The 27801-nt window shown below is 40.1% G+C and overlaps 1 protein-coding gene and 1 long non-coding RNA gene across 3 annotated transcripts in view; one reads left to right on the top strand and one right to left on the bottom strand.

Annotated features, from left to right (window-relative positions):
* Nucleotides 1-419: 419 nt before the first annotated feature.
* On the top strand, nucleotides 420-26649 carry LOC111863365 (UDP-glucuronosyltransferase 2B10). Of its 2 annotated transcripts, none has more exons than XM_023849623.1 (10): nucleotides 420-501; nucleotides 4982-5245; nucleotides 8471-8693; nucleotides 9418-9637; nucleotides 10625-10768; nucleotides 11048-11180; nucleotides 17639-17747; nucleotides 19936-20021; nucleotides 24217-24376; nucleotides 26140-26649. In XM_023849623.1, the coding sequence occupies exons 1-10, from the start codon at nucleotides 499-501 to the stop codon at nucleotides 26238-26240; spliced, it is 1443 nt and encodes a 480-aa protein (XP_023705391.1). In that variant the 5' UTR covers nucleotides 420-498; the 3' UTR covers nucleotides 26241-26649. The 2 variants fall into 2 exon arrangements, with proteins under 2 accessions (XP_023705391.1, XP_023705390.1); XM_023849622.1 differs by having other exon boundaries at nucleotides 4982-5803.
* LOC111863371 overlaps nucleotides 26649-27801 on the bottom strand; it is a 71533-nt gene continuing 70380 nt past the window's right edge. Inside the window, exon 3 of the long non-coding RNA XR_002842587.2 lies at nucleotides 26649-26735. This is a non-coding gene — a long non-coding RNA (uncharacterized LOC111863371). The remainder of the gene's footprint in view (nucleotides 26736-27801) is intronic.

Here is a 27801-nt window from a genome sequence, read left to right as displayed (position 1 = left end):
TACTGAGCTTGCTACTTGCTGAGTGTAGGTTTCTTGCTTATACTATTTTCGATCCTGAAGATGGAGGCAACATATTCCTTCGAAATGTCAGTTCACTTTTAGCGGACTACATGACATATATCCCAGAAGACACTTTATCAATACGGCTGTGAAAACCTCATCCTAGAACCTTAATATTTCTTGAACACCTTCTCTGATCGTCATGAAAGTAGGCGATTAGCCCAAAACTTCTTTTTTAGTAGGGATACAATCGAGTGATTGTGGAATTTACAGTTCTCCATGCATCGTCAAAGTAAGGTACAACAGCTTTGTTCTCTTTATTTTCTCTTCACTCTAGCTTCAGGCTCTGTTCTTTTTAGTTTCATTTCATACTGTCAGGAGAAGATTTCCAAGGCCACCAACATTTCCTTCCCTTTTGCAGTCCAGTAACACAGCCAGTACTCTATCATCGTTGTTGCTGGATAGACGCCATCTTGAACGTTCAAGCACAAGACAGCTATGGCAAGTAGACCTCACCAGCGCTATCAGCCTGGCATCATACTCTATACATTCTCCTAAGTATAAAGATACTACTATTATTGTTTATTTGATTTGATGAGGCTCCAAAACTAAGATGCGCCAAAATGACTGTGAAGGTGGTATCAGGGGGGAGGTGAGAGTAATGTGTCATGGTCTATTTAAAGATACCATTTGGTATTTGCCTAAAGTGGCTGAGGAAGTTGTGAAAAATCCTCCGCCAGGACAGGTAGACCTTCGATATTTCAGAGTACTAGCCTTATCCTTTGAGAGAGAAGTATTTTTGTTTGGGTCTTTGGAAAAGGAAACAAACTGGAGTACTATTCGATAGATGTAAATTACGTATTCCTTAAAGTTCTAAATAATATACGTTACTCATAAGTAGGGCCCGGTTTCTTGAAAATCCACATGCGCATATGCAAATGCATATTTTGAGGGTTTTTTGACGCTATTGTATATTCTAAACGTAAAGCATGTTTCTGCATATATGTTTGGAATTAAGGATAATTTCATTGTTCGGTTTTGCCTGTCTTTTGGACATCACTTGCCAGTTTCTATTCTCAACTCTCAGAGTAACGGCACTTTTACCACTTACAATACAAGCAGGTAGCTTGGCTATTTCGAAAGGGAGGGGGTGGGATTTTCCTGCATTTCTTTGACCACCACAGCAGACAGTAGAATCAGAGGGTTGGTCTCAAGAGAAGTCTCTTCAGTTAATGTGTTACTCTTTACTTTAATAGCCTGCATCAAAAAAGTGTTCGTGCACCGAAAATGCCTAAAGAAAAGTGCAGCAGTAGATATTTAAAAATTCTGTGGGTGTCGGGTAATAGTGACTATTCAACAGACGGTGTCATCGTGTACTGTCAAGTTTGCGCAAAGGAAGTAAAATGTGAAAGGAAATTTCAACTTGAACAACACTCAAGAACGACTGCACATATTGCGGCAAAAAAGGGGAAGAAGAACAGCACACCACAACAACTATTCGTACACAGGTCAAACCCAAATCATCTGTTAATACATTTTCAGCTGATATTTGTAAGGCTTTATTATGCAGCAACATTCCATGGAATAAATTAAGCAACCCAGTTCTGCGATCATTTCTGGAGAAATATTGTGTAATTTAAAAAATCCCAAATGAATCAACTCTTAGAAAGAAATATCTACCTTTGCTGTATGAATCTACTCTGGAGTCAATCCGTTCTGACATCGGAGGGAACTGTGTCTGGATATCGGTGGCTGAGAAAGCCGATTTATGTGGCCGATACATAACATAATTCGTAGTTGGTAAGCTACACCCAGACGAACCCGGCAACCCTCATCTTCTTGCTTGCAAAGTACTAGAGAAAACCAACCATAGCAAAATAGCAAGATCTGTAAATGATTCTCTGCGACTACTATGGCCATTTGAAATTGAGAATAATTGTTGTAAGGTGCTTGTATTACTCACAGATGCAGCTTCCTATATGCTGAAAGCAGCAAAGGCCTTACAAGTACTTTATCCTAATCTTATACACGGATTACACCGTATTGCAGAAAAAATACGCACACAGTTTCCAGCTGTTAACGATTTAATTGCAGGTGCGAAAAAACTGTTTCTGAAAGCACCAACTCGTGTCCAGGTCTACAAAGATTGCCTACCTCAGGTTCCTCTTCCACCTGAACCTGTCCTAACTAGGTGGGGGACATGGATATCCGCAGTTTCATTTTATCGGGAGAATTTCAATCAAGTAAAAGAAGTTGTTACAAAACTTGAAGATGAGAATGCATGTGTCCGTGAAGCAAAAGTGATGTTTGGAAGTGATACTGTTTATCAAGATGTGAATTTTATCCATGCACAATTTTCTACAGTTTCAAAAGCCACTGATAGTTTAGAATTCTGTGGTGCACTCCTTCATGACTTACTTGAACTCGTTCAGAAAGCAACTTGTTCACTGAATTTCGCACTAGGCTAAACTGGAGAGACGATTAAATGCAAGTTAGAAATAGTGTTGAATTCGAACCCAGGACTAAGAAAGATTCAGTCAGTTAGTCAGTACTTGAGTGGAATTAGGGTATCTTTGCCAGATGAATGTTCCGAACCTTCGGCTCCAGTGTATAAATACTGTCCAATCACGTCAGTTGATGTAGAAAGATCATTCTCAGCCTATAAACTCATTTTGACGGACAATAGACGCAGTTTGTCTCCAGAAAACACTGAAAGACTTCCAGTTGTCTATTGTGATGCGACTTTCCGCAGTGAATGATACATGTAAATAAGTGAGTCTGAATAAAGTGACCTGTTTCTTAAGGGTATTTTGTTTTATTTTTGGCGCATATTTTCCCGCTTTTTAGCGCATATTTTAAGTGTTTTAGTGCATATTTTAAGTGATTTAGCGCATAAAGATCCGGGCCCTACTCATAAGAGACACTAATTCACTGCAATATGGGGGAACAACCAATGAACCGTAATGTTTCCATTTTTCATATGTCGATAATACCTCAGTTTTTTCCGACGTAAATTTCAAGAACAATATTTTGTATTGCCCCGCGCATGAAATCAATAAGCTGGCTTCGGGTAAACAGTAAGGTGAGCATCTGTCCATCTAGGGCCATACACTTATCCACATGCTTGCCGCACAAAGTTGTAAGCATAGGCATTATTTACTACTTTCTTTCCTACTTCAAAATTAGCTTAGGTCACGTCCACTTTAGGAGTATGTCTTCCAAATTCCTGCTTTTCCAGTTTTTCAAAATTCAAGTGTTCAGTAACAAAGCTAATGTGATATTTTTCAACGTCAGTTTAGGATAACAATAAATTTAGCAAATATTGATACTACTCGTTTCCATAGTTGCTGTGTTTTCATCTATTCTACGAACAGCTGATGATCAGGATATGCAAAAAGAAAATGCCTCCACTTCTTTCGTAGAGTGTGAAACTCTGTTTGTCTGAGGGAGGAGCATAAATCATAAGGGTCTGACTGCAACGTATCCAATACTTCAATCTTATAAGAATGAAGTACGTGAGAATTATGAAGTGTTACATAAGCTTAGAGAGAGGCGTGATTTATATTTGTGCCTAAAGACACCTCCACGTTACTCGTGCTCTTGCTCGTGCTCGCCAGGCTTGTTCTCGTCGGGAGACTCGTCTGGCTTTTACTTGTGCCCGTAAATCTTCGTCCACACTACTTCAGTTGCTCGCCAGGCTTCGGCGCGTGAGGATCCATATATTTACTCGTAGTGTGTATAGACTGTAGTCGTATTTTAATTTATTGCCTATAGTTTTTAAATTAAAAATTAAAAATTTGCTTGTCTCGTGACTTGTCATATCGTCCACATTATTCGCGAGCATAGTGAGTCACACGAGCACGAACACGAGCACGAACACGAGCACGAGTAATGTGGACGCACCTTAAGATAATTAAATTTAGGGCAGGATGACTGTGATTGCGGTTAAGGTGATGAGAACAAGGGATTCATACAGAGAAATTTGGATGGGAGTTTGTTGGATTTGGCTCAAGATCATGTCTAATGATGGACTTCAGTGTTAGCAGTGTTAAACCGTCCTCTTCTATTATTACTTTATTAGTTATATTTTAGTATCTCCCATCTATTTCCACGGGAGATAAAGTGGCTGGGAAGAGAAACTGTCCACTCCCCTCCGTCTAGTGCCGAGATCAAGAATACAGGGATCCATACAATCACAGCCCCATACGTCTTCATGGCGTAATGCTTGATTGGTTAAGCACAGGGTTAAATTCTTTATTAATATCAATATTGCGAAGTGTATACACATTGCTAGAACGATTCGGTAAACACATACCCGCGAAGCGTATGGGTGCAAAAGAAAGACGTACATTGCTAAGCAACGGACCAGTAAATATAGAGGCTATGTTTTCTGTACGGTCTCTGGCGAGGGATCATAAAAGAACAGTCAGAAGACTCGACCGAGTATATACCAGTAGGAGTGGGGAGTGAACATTCGAGTTTCGGGACGCCAGCCTGCCGGGATATGAACTGAGTCGAGTCTTCGGAATTGGCAGTTGCAGAATAATGAGAAGAAAGGAATTAAGTTGTGAAAAGAAGACTCATGTGTGATTTGAAACGACATTGAGAAGGTGATAAATCCGTTGCCAGGATACGACTAGGAAAGACTGAGGATACTAGCGCATAACGGTGAACTAAAAAGTGTGTAGATCATTGATATCACTGTATTATCTGTAGTCCCGAGTTGTGTGTGAATAAAGTGTCAATAAATTCAACCATCCAATCCAAAACCCGCCTATAAATCACCCCTTCACGTGACAATACTGTCAATATTACTATCACTACTACTACTAATACTACTACTACTACTACTACTACTACTACTACAACTAACACTACTAAAAGCCTATTGTATGATAATTATATATCTCAGTTTCAGGGTACGACTTTGCCCCAATCTGATATGGATATTTTCTCATTTGCAATGTTTATTTCATTACAGACAAAATTTTGGAGCTGCCTCTTGTTCGTTATAATTCTGCTCTTCACTTCAAAAGTTGCATCCTATAAGATACTAGCCTTGTTTCCGCACATAGCAAAGAGCCACTTCGTAATGGGAGAAGCCTTAATGAAAGGTCTAGCAGACAGAGGTCACCAGGTCTTCGTAGTGAGCCACTTCCCTCAAGATTACCCTGTGCCCAACTACACAGACATCAGCTTAGTGGGGTCCATGAGAAACGCAGTTGAAGACACACCCCTGGAGAATGTAGGCAATGGTGATATTATGATGAATGTAAATATGCTGGCAAGCCTGGCAGTGGAAATATGCGAGAAGATTCTGTCTTTTCCTTCGGTACAGAAGCTCATTAAATCTGAAGACAAGTTTGATTTGATAATCACAGAACTATTCAACACAGATTGCATGCTCGGATTCGTACACAAGTTCAATGCGCCCTTCATTGCTATCGGAACATCTGTCATGATGCCTTGGGGTAACATACGTTTCGGTAACCCTGAAAACCCGTCCTACATACCACATCATTTTGCACCTCATTCTGATCGAATGAGTTTCAGCGAGAGGCTTGTAAACGCTGTGTATCAAAAGGGCGTGCAGTGGGCTTACCATTTCCTCATGGATATGCCAAGTCAGAGAATAGCGAGGAGGTATTTTGGGGACTCGCTACCTCCTCTAGCGGAGATCGCCAGGAACACTAGTCTCCTGCTCTTGAATACGCACTTCTCGATGAACCAGCCAAGACCATTTGTTCCGCAAATTGTTGAAGTTGGTGGACTGCACCTGCCTTTGCCAGAGCCATTGCCAGAGGTAGTAACTTCTCTTACTTTGTTACAATTTGTAAAGCAGAAGTAATAATCTCTGATTACCTTGTACATTCCTACAAATTGAGACTTTGCGCATTCGTGCGATGTTAACGACTATTAATGTTACATTTATCTGCCTTTGCAGTTGAGAGCAACAGCAGTGGTATCAATGTAAAAGTTTGAAATGTTATGTAAAACATATTTTTGACAACTGCACAACTTCTGGTTCAAATCGGTATTTATCTGTCCTTCGTGCAGAGACGACAAACATACTATATGTCGTGAAATTTAGTAATGAAATAAGTCATAATTGTGGCTACTAGTTTCGTGTGAAATGGGGTTTTCTGTTCTTTGAAAATCACAATCATATAAATAGTACGAAGCTTTGTATTACACATGACAACTCTTTCAGTTAGTGAAATTTTGCTTTCGATTTTAATATTATTCATTCACGACTAATTATACAAATTTAGAATTGAACATTTGATTCAGAATTAGGAACAACATTCGTATATTCTCCTAGAAATACATATTGTTCTTCATATATCATTTTTTTATTGCTAGTGGGGTGGGACTAAGTCCCTTGTACTCCGGCCACTTGTGGCCTATTGTACAATTCCCAGATGATAGGTGAAGGTGATTGTGGAGTAATTGGTAAAATGAAGATTAGCAAGGGAAACCGAAGTACTCGGAGAAAACCTGCCCCAGCGCCTCTTTGTCCACCACAAATCCCACTTGACCAGACCCGGGATCGAACCCGGGCCGCAACGGTTGGAAGCCAACGACTAACCGCTTGAGCTATGGCACGGACTTCATACATCTTACTTCCTGTTAGCTCGGACACGTAGTCACTGCTTCCATACTGCAGTCTGCTGGCTTATGATCTCCTTCTGCAGGCCTGTAACGCTTTCCCCAATTGGCAAACTTCCACTGTGAAAATGGAAGTTGCATTATTTTCGTAAACGTTAATACCATCGTGCCAGATTCCACGGTGTCACTGCCAATTCATATTGAGAGTTCTGCCTTCTGTTCTACAACGCCGTGTAGTCCGTTAAAAGTCAACCGACAATTCGAAGGAACACGTCAGCAGCATTTTCGGGACAAAAAATTAACGAAACAGGAAACCCGAAAGAAACAGGTATCAAGCGCTCGTTACCTGCTTCATGCTGACGTCGGTTGATTTTCAAGGAACTTCACGACGTTGTAGCATAACCACAGCTGTGAAAACCTCGGATCATGTTATGTTGATATGAAGCTATCGTAGAGGTTAGAACCGTCTCAAAGGCAAAGAAAGAAAATTTTATTGTAGTAATTTGAAGAATATATGAATATGTGAACTTTCCGATCATGTTACTCTAAGGAGCTGTTTCGAACAGCCTTTCGAAATGGAATGAGTAGCGCTTTCTCTTTTTAGATTATTTGCCTCACGGCTGCTGTATTTCTTATATGGAAGACACAAATTTGTTTCCAAAGAACAGGATTTATCCAGGGATTAGAAATCATGTTTTCCAATATCTGGCCTTGATGTACGGAACTTGTAGGAAGTTTGACGACACAGGTTCCTGTGTTTGGTCTTGCCACTCCCTCTCCATCGCTCTCCATACACTGCCACACTCAATAAGTTCGTGGAATGGCCGCAAAGCGTCGTACGGGAATTTACTGCCAATGTTTCAGCAGTGTTTTCGTCAGCTATATCAATGTTGGCAGACTTGCTTAGCGGCCAACCGCAACTATTTTGAGGGGCGAAGTGAATTATGTGAATACCTTGTAACATGATGCGATAAAACCTCATTCCACGAATTTAATGACTCTACCAAGTACAGTAGAACTTGGTTATAACGTCATCAAAGGGACCTAAAAAAAGTGTCGTTATAAACGAATGTCGTTGTAACCGAAATGGGCACTTCCACAGTAGCCTTATGTTAGTCACGTAAAAATCTACCAAAAACCGAGTTGAAGTGTTGCATTTTTTAGTGAAATACGTAGTTAAGTACAGACTAACGTAACATTAACGTGGAATTAATGTGGATTCTCCAAATCGTTTGTACTGTAGAATTCACCAAACCAAATTCGCGGCATACATCAGCTTTTTTCCTTCCATTTTCTATTTCACGAATCACTTTAACTTTCTCTTCAATGCTTAAAACTTTCCTTTTCATTGCCATGTTTTCGCTACTGCACTTCTCTGGGTTTAGGCAGGAACACTATAGGGTAAGTAGACAATGTGAGGTCCTGTTAGACGAGATTCTAGGAAAGGAATGCAGTTAACAACCTGCCGCGTCCTCTTGCACTATTCACGCAGTCCCACCCCACACCCTTGTTTTCGCATAAAACCCACGCTCCTCTTGCAGCCCGCGGTCGTATTCTTCCAGGACAGTCACGTCAGCAAGTAGAGAAAGTGAGGGTGGGCAGACACATCGAACTTTCCCACGATATCAGAGAAATTCAGGAATGAAAATGACGTTACATACGAGGTTGATGCATTTATGCATGTCGTACTGAGCAAGGTATAAAAACAGTTGCTTTATGAGGAATTAGTTCGTACCATTGAATATTTGACGCAATAGACAAGGTGTCGCAGAAACCGATGTTGCTATAACCAAGTTTTACTGTATATGTTTAAACATGAACTTCAATCAGATCACTAGTAATTCTTATCTCACTGTTGCAGGATATAAAGGAATTCCTGGACAACTCTGAGCATGGAGCAATTTATTTTAGTCTAGGATCAATAGTCAAAACAGATACACTGGCTGCAGACAAAAGAGATGCATTTCTACAGGCGTTCTCAGATCTACCGCAAAGAGTTATTTGGAAATGGGAAGCCGATACAATTCCCGGGAAGCCTCCAAATGTGAAGGTAGCAAAATGGCTTCCGCAAGTGGATGTGCTGCGTAAGTTCGTTTTAGAATCTCTAACTTTCTTTATTCAAAATGCAAATGGCTTTGACCACAGAAGCCAATGATAGCTGAAGGGTTTATTTCATAAGGTATTCAGGTACTGAATCAAAGAAATAATTTTAATCTTATACTCTGAAGAGAGAGGCAGTAAGTTACTTCGAAGCGTCGTTACTCACCTACAAGCCAACAGAATGTCACATTAACACAACACCACAATATGAATCTTCATTGTTATCAAAGCCTCAAAATTAGGATTTCCTTAGCTCAACTTTCTACGTTCATAACCATCTAGAGTCGTCGTTAACGTCGAGTAAACCAGGATCGGGAGCCGCGCCATAGTTCAAGCGGTTAGTCGCTGGCTTCCCAACGCGGCGGCCCGGATTCGATCCCGGGGCTGGTCAAATGGGATTTGTGGTGGACAAAGTGGCGCTGTAGCAGGTTCTCTTCCAGTACTTCTGTGTCCCCTGCCAATCTTCATTCCACTAATTGCTCCACAATCACCCTCACCTATCATCTGGGGCTGGTATAATAGGCCAGAAGTGGCCGCAGTGCAAGGGACTTAGTCCCACCCCACTAGCAATAAAAAAACAGGATCGAATAAATATCCGGTTTCGCTTAAGTCGAAATCGCGCCTGTAAGGACCTTCTCAGGTCGTGGCATATACGTATATTTGAACCCATTTATGGCTGTGTTAATTATGTATGGTGTTGTCTTGCAGGCCACCCAAACGTGAAAGTGTTCCTGACCCATGGCGGACTGATGGGTACAATAGAGGCTGTCCACAGCGGGGTGCCCATGGTCGGGATACCGTTGTTCGGTGACCAGGAGGTCAATATCCATTCCTATATTTCTGAAGGCTTCGCTGTCAAATTGCATTTCGACAGTATTTCCAAGGAATCTATTTTGCAAGCCTTGAGGACCGTGCTGCACGACCCAAGGTGAGGGCTCGGGTTTGAACTCAGAGGATTCTTGATCCTTAAATTAGTTAGCTGTAATCTTTCGAATTCTGGGTCCATTTAACACCTTGTATAATTTTTAGTTTATCATGAATATAAGGAAGCGATTATGGAGCATACTAAAGCAGTTGTCCAAACTTCCCTACAGAGACAACGGAAAAAGAAAGAAATTTTTGTTAGGATAGCAGGTAACCGACCGAGATTCGAAGCAAATGCATACCAAGTAAAAGTCTAATGTGTACTTTCATATCAATCTACTCGATATAGATCAATAGTATCAGCTAAATTTCATATAAAATAACTTATATTTCTTACGGCTCCATCTTTAAACCATATTAATTCAAAGAGTATTCGGAGAGTTCTGTCTTCTGGAATATGACGTCGCGCATAAACTGACTTCTTGCTTGACCTACTCTTTAGTCATGAAGAGGGGGGCTATATGTCCCTCCGGATCATCGATCGATTTCAGCGGACTACAAAACAAAATTTCACAGAAGACAGAACTCTTCACAACTACCGCTGTGAGAACCTAAAATTCTACAAGTAAGAACTGGTTAGTTGAAGAGACATGAAGGAATATTTCATCATTAGATTTAAACAAGTCGACTTCAATCAGTTTCCTTATTGCTACTAAATGCTTACGTTCTCCATTTTCACAACTTAACATTTTTATTAAACAAAATTCCCTAACTGGATTCTTCTGTTAGTGAAATTACAATATGTATTAAGAAATGAAAGACCAAAGAGCTAGAGCTGTACGTCTTACAGACACGTTAAAGTAGTGTTTATTAAGCTCCGGGCCGCGGTCTCACAACCGTTGAGAACCACTGCGCCAGAGTAAGTAAACTGTGGCTGCAATCAGCTCCAGTTCCCGTCTTACATAAATCGTTATCATATTTTTGGTAATATAATGTAAACATATTTCCTCTACTCTTCAAGCGTTTTGAAATAATGTCTTAATTGCTTCAGGTATCGTGAAAATGCAGTTCGAATATCTAGGGCCTTCAACGACCGCCCGATATCGCCTCTGGACACTGCCATCTTCTGGACTGAGTATGTAGTGAGACATGGAGGAGCACCACATCTGCGATCCGCAGCACGGGATCTCTCTTGGTACCAGTACCTGCTTCTAGATGTCTCTGCGGTGCTTCTATTAGCTGTAATATTTACGTCTATTGCCACGTTTTTTGTAACTAAAACAATAATTCGTTTCGCGTTACAATGTAGACTCTCGCAGAAAAAGAAGAACCATTGATATATAACTTGCTAATATGTCATTTTCATCGTGACCTTGAAGACTGGACCAAATGACTTTACATAATTCCCATTAAAATCTCATTTGATACTTATATCCTTCTATTTTACAATCTGCGCATTTACCTCCTGTTACAGGGCGTTGCAAGTTGTGTCGTTTGCTTACCGACTGTATTCCATACGCAGCAACGTAATATTCAAATCACTGTTTCTCAATGGCGCTCACGCTGTTGTCTCACAAGCAGAAAGATCCAGGAACCATAACATCGTGGTAAGAATGCACAAGTACAAGTACGTACACCCGTGGCACACTTTTTTCCAGTCATTCGAGAGGTAACAACTTTCAGGAGATAAAGGGTTGTCAGCAAATGACCGATATTATTATAACAGTCTGTAACAACTGCTTATGTTAGTTTACATCAGACAGTGGAACACCATGGTTGAAGGGTCGACACTTCTGCTTTGGTGAATATTCCGAGTTCAATTCGCAGCATGAACTTCATGTTTTTTTTTTGTACTTTTCCCGGTTTTCCTCACACACTACAGGCAGATACTGAATGTCATATTAAAATAATCCATAGTTATCTTCCAGTTCAGTTGACACGAGTCATTAAATGACCAGGAAACAGTTCAGATTTTCAAAAAGTAGGCTACGACCACCATCGCGTGCTAGACACGGTCGTTTCATGTTTCATAACAAACATTTCGCTCACATATTTATTTTCCCCATACTCACTCTAAGTTCCACCAAGTGTCACCTTATTCATTTCACTGGCTGAAGAGACCACATTTTGAAACTTATTCATATTAAACATTTGTCCATTCCATATTTCTGTTATCTGTCTTGACTCCAAACATTCTGCTGAACTCCCAATAATTTTCCTGCCCTCAAAGAAGAGTAAAGATTTGCAGCCACGGAAAGAGGTAAAGGGCAAAGATAAATTTGTCCCTGTATTTAATTTATTAGGCACTATGACATGAAGATATAGGGGGACTGGAGGTGTAGATTGTTCAGTTCTATTTAAAAAATGAGAACGCCGACCAGCTAAGTTGAAATTTTACTGCAAGACACAACAATAATAAGATCTACTTAATCTGATTCTTTAATTCGCAATCCTGAATGATCGATTATACTCTATACATATATGAGATACTGAAATGAGATAACCGATTATTGTTATAACAATATAAGTCCAGTTCGGCATTATAATTATGAGAACAACTCCAGGAAAGCAAGAGACAAGTTAGGAACTACGTGGAAGTTGTGAAAAATGCCATTCTCCCAAGTCTTCCTTCCCACAGCTAACGTGTCTTGAACAAGGTACCAAAGCTGGTTCACAATAGGTCCACACTGTGAACTCTGTCAAGTTCAATTGCAAAGGCTACAAATAATTAGGTAAAAAATTTAACTAAGATACAAATAATGTTACACGTAAAGAGGGGAAAAGTTATTTATTTGACGGGTAGAATAACATAACATAAAATATTATTAGCTTCAATATGTTGTTGAGTGATCTCTAGTAATTTAGATATTCTGATTGATGTCAACTGCATTTCAATTCTGTTATTATCCCAAGATTAGATAAACAATGATAAGCCTTATACATACTAAAAAAATAATTTGGCTTAAGGTATTGCAGTTCGTCATTCCTTTCTTGAGCCAAAGATGAATTCAGAATAACAGCTACTAAGTCACGGAACAGATCTCCAAAGCACAGAGCATAAGACGAACAAAGGAGTCAAGGCGTTCTGGGTAATGTCCAGACCGATTATTAACTGAGCAATATGTTTTATCAGAGAACAAAATCATGTAGAGTTGAAACGAAATAGAGAAAGAAATATTGTCTAAATTAAGGATGAAGTAACGCACGTCTGGAACAAGAAACAAAGAAGCAACTCTGCATATGAGAAAATAAACGAGGAATCCATTCTCAAGAAGATAAACACATTAGTACCTTGCGGAAGGAATATATTTTATTTCGAACATATGTAACAAACAGTGGGATCTAGTCATATTTCCACATGAACATGCGGGGAATCCCAGTTATGGTTCTCTCCTACACTACTGTCATTGAATAAAAATATGGGTACGCTGTTTAGCATTTTTAAGTAAGACATGAGCATGATCATCACGCCTGCAGCCTATAAACATCACAATTGTTAACCGTCATGTTATTTGATGTTTTCTGCAGTTGGTAAAGTGCTTACGTAAATAAATAAAACGCATCCTTTATTAAAAGCAAATTACACATTTAAATTCCTCATAATATTAGGGGCAACCGAGGTTCGGAGTTCATATTAATTCCTACTGGGAATACTTCCCCTTCCAAAATTCCTGAAGATATCTGTAATGATGGAAGGAAATACAGAGCTCTGCTAATTTTTCGCCCTAACAAAATCACAAAATTTGTTGGACTGCATCATAAAAATACGGCTCTTAACAAGACAAGGTCACAGACAATAAGATGTGTGCTATCTCAGTCTTAATAAGGGACAGAATTAAGTCCAACACATGTCTGGCAAGGTATTGTGGAAATTGAAATAGAACACTCCGTGCACAGCCTGCAGTGCAAGGCAATAAAGTGTGCGCCAGGCAGGTGATTCAGATATGAAATATAGAAATGAGTATAGCATTTCCTTTGCATCACATAAGAACATAAGGAGGAGGCGCATGTCATAAAGCGATATCAGAGTTTGTACTATCGATAAGATATAATTAATTTATTTATTGTGGACCAAAAAACAAAAGTAAGTCCGTTTGAATGTTTTTATTTTATGGTAGATTTCTTGAGAACTGACCGCCTCTCTGGCCTAGTGGTCAGAGTTCCTGGATACAGATCCAGAGTTCTAGGATTCGATTCCTGGTGCTACCAGATTTTCTGAGAAGCAGTTAGCCTGGAACGGGGTCCACTCAGCCTCATGAGGATAACTGGGGAACTACTTCAAGGAAATAGAGGCTCCGGTCTAGAAAACCGAAATTAACGACCGTGGGGATCCGTTGTGCTGACCACGAGACATCCATTATCTGCCAAAGTTGGTACTAACTTCGCCGACAAGCGACGGTCACTCGGTTGGTATAGTTCGCTTGCGGACTACAGGCTACAGAGTTTCTTGAGAACTGGGTTTAAATTATTGATACGTGGTTTCAATAATTTTCAACAAAATACAGTAGCAGTTAACTAAGTCAGAATAAAAAAAAAGTCTAAATATTTCGTATTTAGCCGGTCACAATAGCCGGGCCGTCTGGGGAATGTATTGTCTTCGCCCGTTCTGAAGCCGGAATCGTGGGTTCGAGTCCCACTCAGGGTGCGGATGTTTGGTGATTGTGTGTGTGTGTGTGCGTGCACGCTCTTTTTTCTGTGTTCGTGTGCGAATAGCTGATCACCAGCCCAAGGAGTCCTACCGAATGTCTAAGATCTAGTAAACCTAAGTGAAACGGAGAGTTCCATGGAGGCAGGTCATGGCCCAATTTGGGTTGTAGCGCCAAAGAAAAAATCGTATTTATATATATCTGCCTCAAACGGGAGTGACAACTTGTATGGTTACACGATAACAAGGGTTGATTTCGAAATATAATATGCCTCAATAACTCATATGCGAAACTCAACATCACTTAATCATTTTAAAAAATGTAGTCCTCAATAAAGGAGATCCAAAAGGAACAGACTGGCTGTCAAAAACAACTGAAATTTTAAAAATATTCTGTGGGAAGATAATTACATTGGCAACACTGGGTAATCAATATTTGTTAATCTTATCTGAAATTAATTTGAAACTTCACATCGTTCTCGGATAAGCAGAGGGATCAGTCCGATGTTAAGTAGTAGCATATAACCTTTCCTCTTGACAGCATTAATGCAGCAGTCTTTCAACAGTATTATTTCAGCAAAATAGTTTTATAAAACAACGATTCCACCGCCTAATAACCATTTTCCAGCTACTTCTCAGACTCACAGCATGGCGAAAGGCGCCAACAAACTGTCCTGGACTCAGAAGCCAGTCATGGGAGAAACTTACAGAATAAATGAATGTTGCTGTTGTCTCGGCAGTCTGAAGTATTGGACTGTCCTCATCGGCGTCATTTACACGGTAACGTACGAAATCAGATTATTTTTTTAGAACAGTTCACAGTTGGACCCGAAATTAAAATGAATATTTTCGTCCCATTGAATCAACTGAGCCTTTGAGACAGTCTCTGTTACATTCAGCTGACCAGAAATTGCTGTTGAGTAATTTTCTGTTGCGTATAATATGTACACACTATAAGCCTATTTGTCTGTAGAAAACTTCATAATGAAGAATTTCGTAACTTGTTGTCTTCGCCAAGTATAGTTAGATTGATCAAGCAACGAATAATGAGATTGGCAGGGAATGTAGCAAATATGGGGGAGAAGAATGCATACAGGGTTTTGGTGCCAAAGTCAATGGAAAGAGACTACTCGGAAGACCTAGACGTAGATGGTAGAATAATATTAAGATGGATCTTACAGAGAAAGGATAGAGTGATGTGAACTGGATTGGTCTGGCTCAGGATCGGGACCAGTGGGGGCTCAGGTCAACACGGTAATGAAATTTCGTGTTTCGTAAAATTCTGGGGAATTCTTGAGTAACTGCGTGACTGGCGGTTTCCCAGAAAGTGCCCAGGTGCATGGAGTTAGGTATTTCTATGTATATAACTAGTTAGTTAGTTAGTTATTGGAGAGGGTGGGTTTCCCCATGCACTTAGACCAGTATTGGTCCATTGTGTTTCCCTCTATGATATTCTACCAATCTCTATACCCTACCGATATTGGTGCGTACTATCAGTCCCGCCGAGCCAGCGAGTTCGGCCTCCACTGGCTTGGTGATGTCTATAATGCTTCCCCCATCTATCAGAGGATGTATATATCTATATTTATGTTAAGAGATGGAAAAACTGTGCAACATACTCGAATTTGATATTTAATTTTCAGAAATTTTTGTGTTTCTCATTCATTAAGAAATTTCTTGGGAGTCCTTGCCGGGGATGTAATACTACACTATACTGTACGAGGGTAAAGACACTGAGCTGGATCATGTCTCAAACACAATATCTGCAGCATGATCCATTTTCAAATTTCAGAGGAGTAATATGCATAAGGCCAAAGCTTCTCTACGATAATAAGTGTGAATTTTATTACACAAATTCCCAACATGGGTTTTTATATTCGAATTGCTGCGAAAAAAGGAATGGCTGTCTACAGTTTCGTATACTCATTTCATATCCGAAATAAATTGGGTAATGTGGACATGTGATTATTATCCGTAAAATGCAAACTTGAGGAATACTAACGTCTGCGGTATTGATTACATCCACTTGAATATCAAGGCCTTTCAAAAGTAAAGCTTATAACTACGTAGCTGCAAGGGGCAGGGCCCAAACGTTTATTACTTCGTTCAAAAAAGCATGCCGTTGGGAACAGACGATTGCAATCATATCCTAATTTCATATTTTTTGTTACGTATTTTGAAAGTGTTCCTTACCTCTGTCAGAATGGTCACTTCCTTACAAGAATTTTGTTGACATTTTATCCTAACGCCCATCTCCCCACGAGGGTTTCTTGCCTCTCCTTGCACCCCCCTCGATCTGATCACCCTAATTATATTTGGTTAAGGAACCGCATTAGGTTTACTCTTCTTGTGCATATTTCTCCTTCGTTATACGAAAATTTCTGTCTTAATCAAATTAGTCTTCTAAGCAATCAGCTGTCAAACATTCTCAACCTATGTAAGAGCAGAGGTTTTAGCGGCGGTCGCTAGGAAAAAAGCAGTCTTCTTAGATGTGGCGCCGTGTGGATATTGTGTTAACCGACGTTTCGGAGGAACGTATCGCCTCAATTTTCAGGGTAGAAGAAAAAAGAAGAAAATCTGCGAGCTAGGAACCAACGTCAGCAGGTGCTAACAGACTAGGAAGCTGCTGACGCTGGTTCCTCGTTCGCGGCAATTCTTCCTTTTCTTCTACCCTGAAGATGGAGGTGATACATTCCTCCGAAACGTCGGTTAACACAATATCTACACGGCACCACATCCCAGAAGACTGCTTTATTCATTCTCAATCTTGTTAGGGCGAGTCCAATTTTCATACTACACAGAACAATATGCTTTAGACATGCAAGTGTCATGTTACTCTCTCGTCCAGCCACCGTATAGAACAATGGGGAGCTGCTTCGACCATTACATCCAACTTCATACTTGTGAAAGATGTTGCCACAATATCCTGTACATGTTTACTTATATTAAAAAAACAATTTCTTTCTGTAGGTCGCTTTTTACAGAATAAATTTTATTTATATATCTTAAACATAAGCATCGTGTTCTACACTATACATATATGTATATATGGTATACAAAAATGTATATATATATATGGTAGAGCACATGCTTCAAATATAAGCTTATATTTAATGCATGTAATTCAGACTGTTAGAAAACCGAGATTAACAGACGTGGGGATTCGTTGCGCTGACCACGCGACACCCTCTATCAGCTAAAGTTGGCACTAACTTCGCCGAAAAGCGGAGGTCGTTCGGCAGGTATAGTTCGCTTGCGGACTAAAGACCACGGAGTTAGCTTAGTTAATTCAGACTATGTTATGGCTATGTATATGTAACATAGTTCACGGTGACCGTCTGGTAGCGGAACGGTGAAATGTGAAAATACACGCATATGACAAATCGTTTAGACCAATAGGAGGATCTTACACTGTTGCAGATCCTGTCTCTGCTCTTGGTGTCAATAAGCTTCTCCTATATTCCAAGTATGGAAGTGACTGATCCTGAAGTCAAACATGGACAGTACGGCTACGAACTCGGCCTATATGGTAAGTATACGGAAGATTACATAACTTAGTTTATTTTTAATTCGCTTAGTGGGGGTGGAGTCCGACTGGGTCCACTCGGCACGGAGGTCACTGATTGGCCTATTGTAGCCTGCTCCGGGTGATTATGACGAGAATTTGGTGGGATGAAGATTGGCAGGGGAAACCGAAGTACTAGGAGAAATCCCGCCCCAGCGCCACTTTGTCCACCACAAATCCCACTTGACCAGACCCGAGATAGAACCCGGGCCGCCGCGATGGGAAGCCAGCGACTAACCGCTTGAGCTATGGCGCGGCCTAACATTACTTAGTTAGGAGCAGAAGTAGTGCTATTGTTTCACCTGTAAAACAAAAAGTGACTCGTTACAGGCCTGAGCCCGATTGAATTCCTATCACGGACACATACTATTCTCTTAAAGAGCCAAGCAAATCACAGAATTAGTAACATGCAAATTTAATATTCAGGTTGTTCAGGTTGAATTCCTTGTCGCTGTCAATAACAAAGGCGTGAATATTATATAGGAAATCCGAGAAATTCATCGTCTGAGATTCGAACACACTATTTCGGCAAAGGAATTTAGGAATGTTTCCACTACTCAAAACTAGCTGGATGCAGAGAGTCTTATCATGTTTGCCAACAGCAAGGATTAGTAGCATATCTGGTTATTGATAGATTGTCGACCATTTTCTGTTGGCCTGCAGTGGAACTGCCGTGGTCTTGTTTCTCTGAGGAATTGTCTCAGTCCCAGTAGGAGTTAAGGACACTGTCACATGTACTCAGAATTAATTATTCTTTTTTTTTTACATTTTCCATCGTCCGGTATGCTAGAGACTAGAAACACGACATTCCAAAACTGGATCTTTGTCCGTTCTTAGGTGAGGGTGGAACATACCTAATCATTTGGGCCCCTTAGAAAGAGCTAACCTCAGTCACTGGACACTCCTGTCAGATTTACACAGCTATTTAATCACCTGATGCTAGGCTAATTAGGAGGGATATAACTTGCGCTATGTTCAAACAAATCAGGAATACAGTAGAAATTATAGGTCTCTCACTGAAAACCAAGAAAAGCAATTAAAATGTTTAAAGAATACACGCATCTGATCTCGCTTACTACAAGTTTCAGTCAAGTTATTTCGCTGCTGTTGAATTTAATATTTCAGAAAATGCTATCTGAATATCCAGGTGGAGCAAGTCGAGACCACAAGAACGAGTATCATGTTTGGTGATGTGATATCTTTCCAAAGAGGGGAACTTTATGAAAAGTGTGCATTACTCTAACTTGTACACAACGAGTTACAATTATAGCTCCGCGACATTTAAACTCCTTTATCTGTGCAAGAGAACAACATGCAAGGAGTACGTATTAGATACAGCTCTATCCGAGCTACTGACAAGATCTGGATTTTGTAATCACAGGCCTTAAAATAGACGTTGCAGTACAATGTAAATTTTGAGGTAATAATAGGATAAAATGGGAACATATGTACTTGTTCTGCTAACTGCTACAGCGAACAAGCCATCCGTATTGTTCCTTAATGGAAAATTCAATTCGTTACAAGGTCGGAATCATATTACTCTTGTTAAGAACGCTCCTATATTATTCATATTTTTCTTGTATTTCACCTGTGCGTGGGAGCCATTGTAAACAAATTATTTATTTCAAGAAATTTAAAGTGCTCTATGGGAAATATTCTGTGGAAGATTTCAAACTAAACGAAGCTGTGTTCGTTTTCATAAGATAACGAAGCAACTGAAAGAGCCGATTGCTTGAATGGTAAACGACCATTAATTTTGAATATAAAAGTGCAGATTTATTATGGACACAAATAAAAGAAAACCCTCGTTATGACGGACTAATTTGTGGGAGGGATTATCGACGATGTCCTCTTTAACAGAGTGAAAGAATATTCACAGATGCATACCACAGGATACATAGCCAATACACACAATGTTTTTATATTGGGGTTCTCTTTTATTTTAAATATATTTTAACTATAGAAACTTCTCAGTACCTCAAAATCTCTAAAACTTCACACTTGAACACAGCTATATTTTGTCAGTTACTACTGAAATGCGGTATTTCCGGGTCCATTATAAAGAGGATTTACTATACCAAAATAGGGAATTTTTGTAACAAGAATAGAACATATATCCATGAGGTGTACATTCAGCTGTGGTATGTTACAGGAATTCATACGCTTGTCACTCTCATGAAGGTGTCGTCCATCTTGTGGCTCATCTTCAACCTTGCATTGCTCTATGGGGCCATAGAAGTGAGTATCGTTCTTTACCTTAAAGTTAAGCACTTGAACTGAAAGAAGTGAAAAGCAAGTGCCGTAAGGTCGCGATCCAGTTATATATGTACGAGTAATGTAAGTGACATTAGTATATACTGATTGTTTCTTTCAACAGGAACACAATGTTAGGAATATTACCACTTTCACGAAATGGAAGGCTAATGTCATTTTGGCGAAACTTAGGTATGCAGTGTAAGCGCTCAACAACTGCTGTTCAGTGTAGAGAATCGATTTTTCTTGGTGGAGCCCTACCTCAAAACAGAATCGTTTTAAACAACCTGGAATGATTACAATCACTGATTTGTATGTCCAGCGCTAAGAGCAACTGTGCTGTGGAAGTTCGTGAAGCAGTTCAGACAGCCAGGACATACGAACGTACCGAAAAGTGTTCGCTGCGGCAATTCCTACGAACATGCTTCGTTATACGCGGTTATGTATACAATGTTTTTTTATTGCTAGTGGGGTGAGACTAAGTCCCTTGTACTGCGGCCAATTCTGGCCTATTATACCAGCCCCAGATGATAGGTGAGGGTGATTGTGGAGCAATTGGTGGAATTAAGATTGACAGGGGAAACTGAAGTACTCGGAGAAAACCTGCCCCAGCGCCACTTTGTCCACCATAAATCCAACTTCATCAGACCTGGGATCGAAACCGGGCCGCAGCGGTGGGAAGCCAGCGACTAACCGCTTGAGCTATGGCGCGGCGCTGCCTTTGTATTTGCGTAAGTGAATCATTTGTTTTCCCCGTGTGCAGGCAGATTAGAATACCTCCACCCTAGACCTGCTAGTCCTAAGGGGGACGAAAAGAGAACCCAGTACCTGAGGGTATAACTGGGTCACCCTGTCTCTGGGAGACATAAACACAGAGACCTGGCCCACCAGGTTGCGCGTTGGACGCAAGGCTGACGATCTTGCTCTCGGAAAAAAAAATATTGTAATGGAATCTAAGGAAGTGAAAACCGGTTGATCTAATTCAAGATAAATCTGGCAGAATCTTCTAAAGAAGACGCTTCCTCAAAATGGCTGCCTCGTCGATGATGATGTTGATGACTTGTTTAACAAAGTCCAGTATGACATTTTCTTCGTACTGGAATGACTATTTGAAAAAAGGCAAACGCATTTCCTTGCGTGCGATATGATTTATGAATATAATCAAAATTATACTCCCACTTTAAGAGAGGGAAAAGAACACGAGAACCTTACAAACCGAGCATAAAATCAACTTAAGTAGTCCAAGTGACCCTCCTACGTACTAAGTGGAAACTATAAGACTAATGTAATAATCGATTCTTTTGCTACAAGTCTTAAGGTGCACTCTATTGAGAAGGCCATATTAAATCTTAAATATTTTGCAAACCATATATGAGAATGTAAAACATTTCTCAATTTCTTGAAAGAGTCTAAGCAAATATCACCTTTCATATCATGTAAATAAATTATAGGCTATTACATTTAGGAAATTCAAATCAATAATTTGTAAAGGTTTTACGTGTTGATTGGAAAGTGCGACACCAAGAGTAGCCTCTCGCTCTACTTATTTGGACTTCGGCATTTTAATCTATGTACCTTGTCGCCGAAAATTAATGAAGCTGAACTGGTATATATTTTTGCTCTTTTTGCATTCTTTGATTACTGGAAACGGAACGGATCTTGCTGTAACAATTCGTTTTCCGGAAGAGAGATGTTAACAGCAGCAACAACGTCAACAATTTGTGTACCTCTGATTTAGAACCTCGTGCAGACTGTTATTTTTAACGAATTTTTACTAACCAGCCTTGCTCCTCATGTTTAAAATACTGACAAGCAAGCTGAAAAATACAGTTCACTTCTACTCAACAAAAGAATAGTTTCAAATAACCACAGCAACATACTATGGAGGCACGACTCCTTACCTCTTCATCCTACGTATGTACGTAGGTAGAATCCAGCAGCTTGCTACGTCTCTTCCTCATCATGCTGAAGTTGAATGACTCTGAGGAACACAGAAATAGAGTATTGAAAGTCACTGACTGAGCAGTCTACGTATCTTCGTTGATTGCACAAGAAGTGAAATGCATACAGTCAGGTCATGTTAGAGTCTAAAGTAAACAATGGGGATATTTGACAAAAATGTCACTATTTTTCGGAGGAATGTGTGTGTTTCAATTTTCCGCACACTGACACCTGCTGCGATCTATGATAATGTGGCATTAAAACACGTTTCTAGGCAATAACCGAGAAACAAACAATTAGACAATTGCTTTTACTAGATAACGGCCAGTACACAACAACAGAAGAATGGTGTTTTCTGCGCTGTCCGCGCAGACTTCCACGCAAGCAAGAGCGGAACGGCGTTTTCGGTACCGTTCGTTCCTAGATGTTATAAACAAGCCGAATAGTGAGAAATAGTGCAGTGCGGGAAAGTGGAGAGTTAGTTGAACACTTGGTCACAGAACTGCAGTTCAGTCGTTGTGAGCTCCTGCTGTTAGAAGATGGTTGAGGCACGGGAACCGCCAACACTGAGTCACGCGTCAGCCAATCACAGCATAGAAAGCATCCACTGTTAACTAACGGCCCGGTGAACAAGTTCCCTCGGATAAACATTTCTTGAATAAACAGACCATCGCTAGGTTAAACCTTCAACACAATTGTCACTGCTACCTAATGACTGAAGGTTTCAAGATAAGTGGTTAGCAGAATGCAGTAGCCAGATGGGAGAAACAAGTGTTCACTGCAAGCTCGGAGCGAGATTACTTAACGTGGAGTAATATAGGAAGAATCGGAGAACCAGAGAGTCAGAGATCTTCACACGGCTTATCAGCAACCTGCGCCCTCCACTTCTTCAAATAGAGGTTCGTCCATATATTCTGTGCAACTGCAATATACATATATATATAACGGTTTACTAAATGGCTCTCTCTTCATATATCGATATCCGACAACCCAGAACAAGAACATCCGCTGTTGGAAGCCGCTACCAGACAACGACTGGTGAAAGAACAGCAGACTGAACAGTCTTAGTGCGTGCTGTAGTGAATTGTAGAGTGCGTGAATTGGATATAGCGCTACAGTTACTTGTATTTACGTTCTGTAAGAATTCATTAAATCCAATTACCAATCCAAACCCCGCCTATAATCACTCATATACGTGACAATAATGTATCTGCAGATCTCTACATGTCGCAAAACGTACTAACTGTTGTGATGTCCATACATTTCTAATGTCCTCGTTTCCTTTACAAATTCATGCTGATTTTTAACAATGTTTTTGTAGGTCTGTTTAATTAATATCCTGCTTTGTTCTCATTCCGAGTCAAAACTTGAAGGATTATTTTTTTATTACTGCTACTGGAGTGGTACTAAGTCCCTTATACTGCGGCCACTTCTGGCCTATTGTACCAGCCCCAGATGATAGGTGAGGATGATTTTGGAGCAATTGGTGGAATGAAGATTAGCAGGGAGAACCGAAGTACTCGGACAAAACGTGCCCCAGCGCCACTTTGTCCACCACAAATCCCACTGGACCAGACCCGAGATCGAACCCGGGACGCCGCTGCTGTGGGAAGCCAGCGACTAACCGCTTGAGCCATGGCGCGGCCCTTAAACTTGAAGGATAGCTTAATGGCAATATAATAGACTCACATTCTGGAGTACCTGGTTCGGATACCGGCCAGTTACCAGCTGTCCCAATTGAGACAGTGTGTGGTTCTTCTAAGCCAATCCATGAGAGAAACGAGATAATAATTTGAAAATGTGCCCGTCTGGTTCTTTCCCAAAAGAAGAAGATATTTAACGCAACGATTTCGCTAATGTTATTATAAAATGGAATATGTGGTATATTTTGAGAGAAGAACATAAATTAGATCTGTCTAGATGTATTTAAACCTACGAATAACGAGAGGTTATTTCAGATAGTGAAATCCAAGAGGTTTTGATGTGCCGTGCACGTAGATAGGATCGCAGATACAAGACATGGATACGGAATTTTAAAGAAATTACCTCTTAAGATAATCTTCTCTCTTAAAGAAAGAGGTAGACGAAAGAGCAGTAATAGTACGGATCTTCGGGAGGTCAGTTGTGATGCAGATAGCAATGCCTCCGTATCGTGCCCAGTGTTGCTACTTATGTTAGTAGCATTGCATCTTCGGCTTCCACTACACGAGAGTTACTGTTCTGTTCAATCTGTCAACAGGAGAAGCCCGAATTCGTAATCCTGTGGATTGTATGGCATCTGGTGGTCATCTTCATGCAAGTGATAATCGCTGCTTGGGTCGGAGATATTCTTACCAGGCACATTTGGGCCCATTCAGTCGAACTGGGTATTCTGATTGTGTCGGTTATAATCAGCGAAGGTGAGTGATTATGCCAAGCTCCTGTTTGGAAATAAATATTTCTGGATTTAATATATGAATTAACACATGAGTGCTGATAGGAGCAAATAGTCAGTAACAATTTCATAAAAGAGCTAAACGTACGAGGGATATTCGGAAAATAAATTCCGTTTATTTAAGGCAATTTATACAGGAGCGGGGGACAGCTCGCGCATGCGAGGTAGCGTCACATGACTGATTGTCTTGGAAACCATCACATAACGGGTCACCTAAGTGTTTGTTCTTGTCTATACATAGTGAGTTATGGTGTGTCCTGCCTTTGATGACCCCGCCAGCTGCGAAATTCGGGCTTTTATACGCTTTTTTCCCTCTAAAATCATGAATGCTGCGCACATATCCATCGTGAATTATGGTCGGCGGCTTATGTTTAAAATGTAACTATTGCAGGAACTGCAGACAATGATGTAAAATGCTCAAGGTTGAGTGAATTAATTTTCACGGTGAGGAACGAGGTGGTTATGCATTTATAGTGAGTGATCTTGTTCAAATTGTTGAACAAGAAATTTTTGTGAACGACGGTGTTTCACAATTTCAGAACTTTCGTGTGAATTTCCACAAATTTCATGCACTGTTTTCTGCGAGCCATTGACAGTTAAGCTAGGTTGTAACAAGTTTTGCGCAAGGCGGGTCCCGAAAATACTCACAGGAGCATACAGGCTGGATGGGCCCTAAAGCCGGTCCGGACAATTGTAACCGTCCCCTTTCTATCTTTGTATTTATTTGCCGGCTTCGGTAAATCACTTGACTCTTATCAGGATCGTGTTGCGGTAATAACTGAGGCAACTGGAAACTGCACATTTAAAGCCAGTCCACTGCTAGAAATCAACGACACTATTTCTGCCCTCCACAAACGTTTATTTCAGAAGCGAAATACTATAACTTCATTAGCACGGACTAATTAGTACGGACTAATGTGCCCTTTTTATTACTATCAAAGATTAAGCGAACCAAAAGAAGACTGATAAATTTAGATAAACTTGGAGACTGCAGCCCAATGACGTCTGCCTCCGATGAATTCAAAACGCCAAGTTCTTCTGAAGACTCAATCGTGCGGTAGCGTCGCTTCATTGCCTGTGTAGGATTTGAATCGACGGCCTCTCTCCCAGAGAAGAATAGTTTCCTATTGGCCGATTTTAACTGGCCAAATCCATCATGCAATCAGCACTAGACAATTATATAACGAACTTTGAGAATAAAGAGATCCAAAGATAAAGAACCCGGAACCCCACATGTGAAAGCAGTTATTTCTTAGTTTAGGGTCCAATTACACCCTTCCGAAGACACTTTTATGACAGCTACACTATCAGCAAAAAAAAATTACATCTTCGGCAAATTACAAACTTGCCTCCCGTGGTGGTCTCGTCCCTTTTCTGGTCTTCAAATCAGCGGGTAACAAAACAAGGCAGTTGTTTCTGTCCAGATGCGAAAAGCAAGTCATAACATGCTAATGAATCTGTTTCCCCAATAAATCAGTCACTCTACTGAAATGGCTAAAGAGGGGCACAGCGTCCCTTGAAGAGTTTTAAAAGGTTTGGACTGTCACACAATAGAATTTTGAAATATAATAATTGTAAAATATCTTGGTCAAAATCATCTGAAAGAAAGTTGCCACAAGAAATTTTATCAGGTTTTCAGCCTAAAGAATTGTTAATGTCACACAGTTGACATAGAAATTTCAAAAAATGTGTTTTGGAATTATTTTCATGATTATCTCTTGATTACAGGACTGCTGGTTTACTTTCTAATCGTAGTGAGCAGCTTTTACCAGAAACTGAAGAAGCGGGAACAGGATTATGAACGTCTGCATTCTACGACAACCATCTAGTTTCTCCGTAACAAGCCATCGAGGATTATACTACCGTTTTGATGTAGGTTTCACAGTCGAAGAAATGACTCAACAGTAGCAAACAAATTTACTTCACTTACATATTACTTCATTTCTATTAAAATTTTTTTGTTCTCTCATGATGTGAAAACATTTAGAGTTTGGACATTATTTCGACATACATTTGGTAAAAAAAGTAAAAAATCTTCAATATGGGGCATATTTACAAGATGCACATTTTAAAATTATCGTAAATATGTAACTAGGATTTTTGTATTCGAATATCATACTGAAAAGTAATTAATTGGTATCAAGTTTGAAGTTAATACAAATACTCTAAGATTATAACAGGCTGATTTTATGAAATGTATACAAAATGCTAATCAAAATAAAAGGAATATATTCGCGACACGTTTCATTCTTCTTCCAGAAATTAATTGCTTATAGTTACCAAAAGTACTGACGTATTCCGTGTGTGAAGCCTTGTCCCTCGATCTACAGGAAGGAAAAAGATTCCGGTTAAGAATGAAAAACTGGGGAAGCTATTTGGTTCTAAAGATGCGTCCACATTACTCGTCGTGCTCGTGTGACTCTCTATGCTCGCGAGTATTTTGGACGATTATGACAAGTCACGAGACAAGCAAATTTTTAATTTTTAATTTAAAAACTATTGTCAATAAATTAAAATACGACTACAGCCTATACACACTACGAGGAAATGTACGGATCCTCTCGCGCCGAACCTGGCGAGCAACTGAAGTAGTGTGGAGGAAGATTTACGGGCACAGGTAAAAGCCAGACCAGTCTCCTGACGAGCACGAGCACGAGTAATGTGGACGCGCCTTAAGAGAAGTGAACTAGCACAGGATCACATACACGAAGACGCAGACACACACACACACACACAAACACACTGACTCGTCACTGGCCTAGGGCTGGAGATTGACTTTGTTATCATTCGACACTGTACGTGTGTTAGTTTAATTAGCCATCTAGAATTGATACGAAAGGGCAAAGAACGCGAGCTCAGAATGTTCTAAATAAATTGGGGCCATGTCATTTATCTTCTAAAGGCCACATTGCAGATCCAAAGACTCTGTAGAGGACGTATGACTTGAAACGAAAAACATCGCGTAGTTCCTGGAAGATGTTATCTAAAGGAAATTGACGGCGCTGTTTTCACTAAGGCATTGAAACTATAAAATAGAGTATAATAAAGATTATAAATAGGATTCATAGTTACAGAATCAATCCTGAATATGTATAAACCACAGTTCAACGAATATTTAATGCGGTCTGACGCAAGAAATGTCTTGGCTCGAAATATAGATTCAGTAATTTTCAAAGCCACGCATTCGGAATAATATCGGGAGAATATAATTTATTTACTTACTTACTTACTTACTTATTCATGGAGCCGGCCCTTCTGGAGGAGCCGCCAATTCTGCAGCTACTCAAGAATTTCCTAGCATTTTATGGGACCAGAAAATTCATTACCGTGTTTACAAGAGCCCTCCACTGGTCTCTATTCTGAGCCACATCAATCCAATCCATACCATCC

The sequence above is a fragment of the Cryptotermes secundus genome, unplaced genomic scaffold (assembly GCF_002891405.2).
Source record: "Cryptotermes secundus unplaced genomic scaffold, Csec_1.0 scaffold568, whole genome shotgun sequence".
In the NCBI taxonomy this organism is placed as follows: domain Eukaryota; kingdom Metazoa; phylum Arthropoda; class Insecta; order Blattodea; family Kalotermitidae; genus Cryptotermes; species Cryptotermes secundus.
This window is presented reverse-complemented; position numbering and strand designations above follow the sequence as displayed.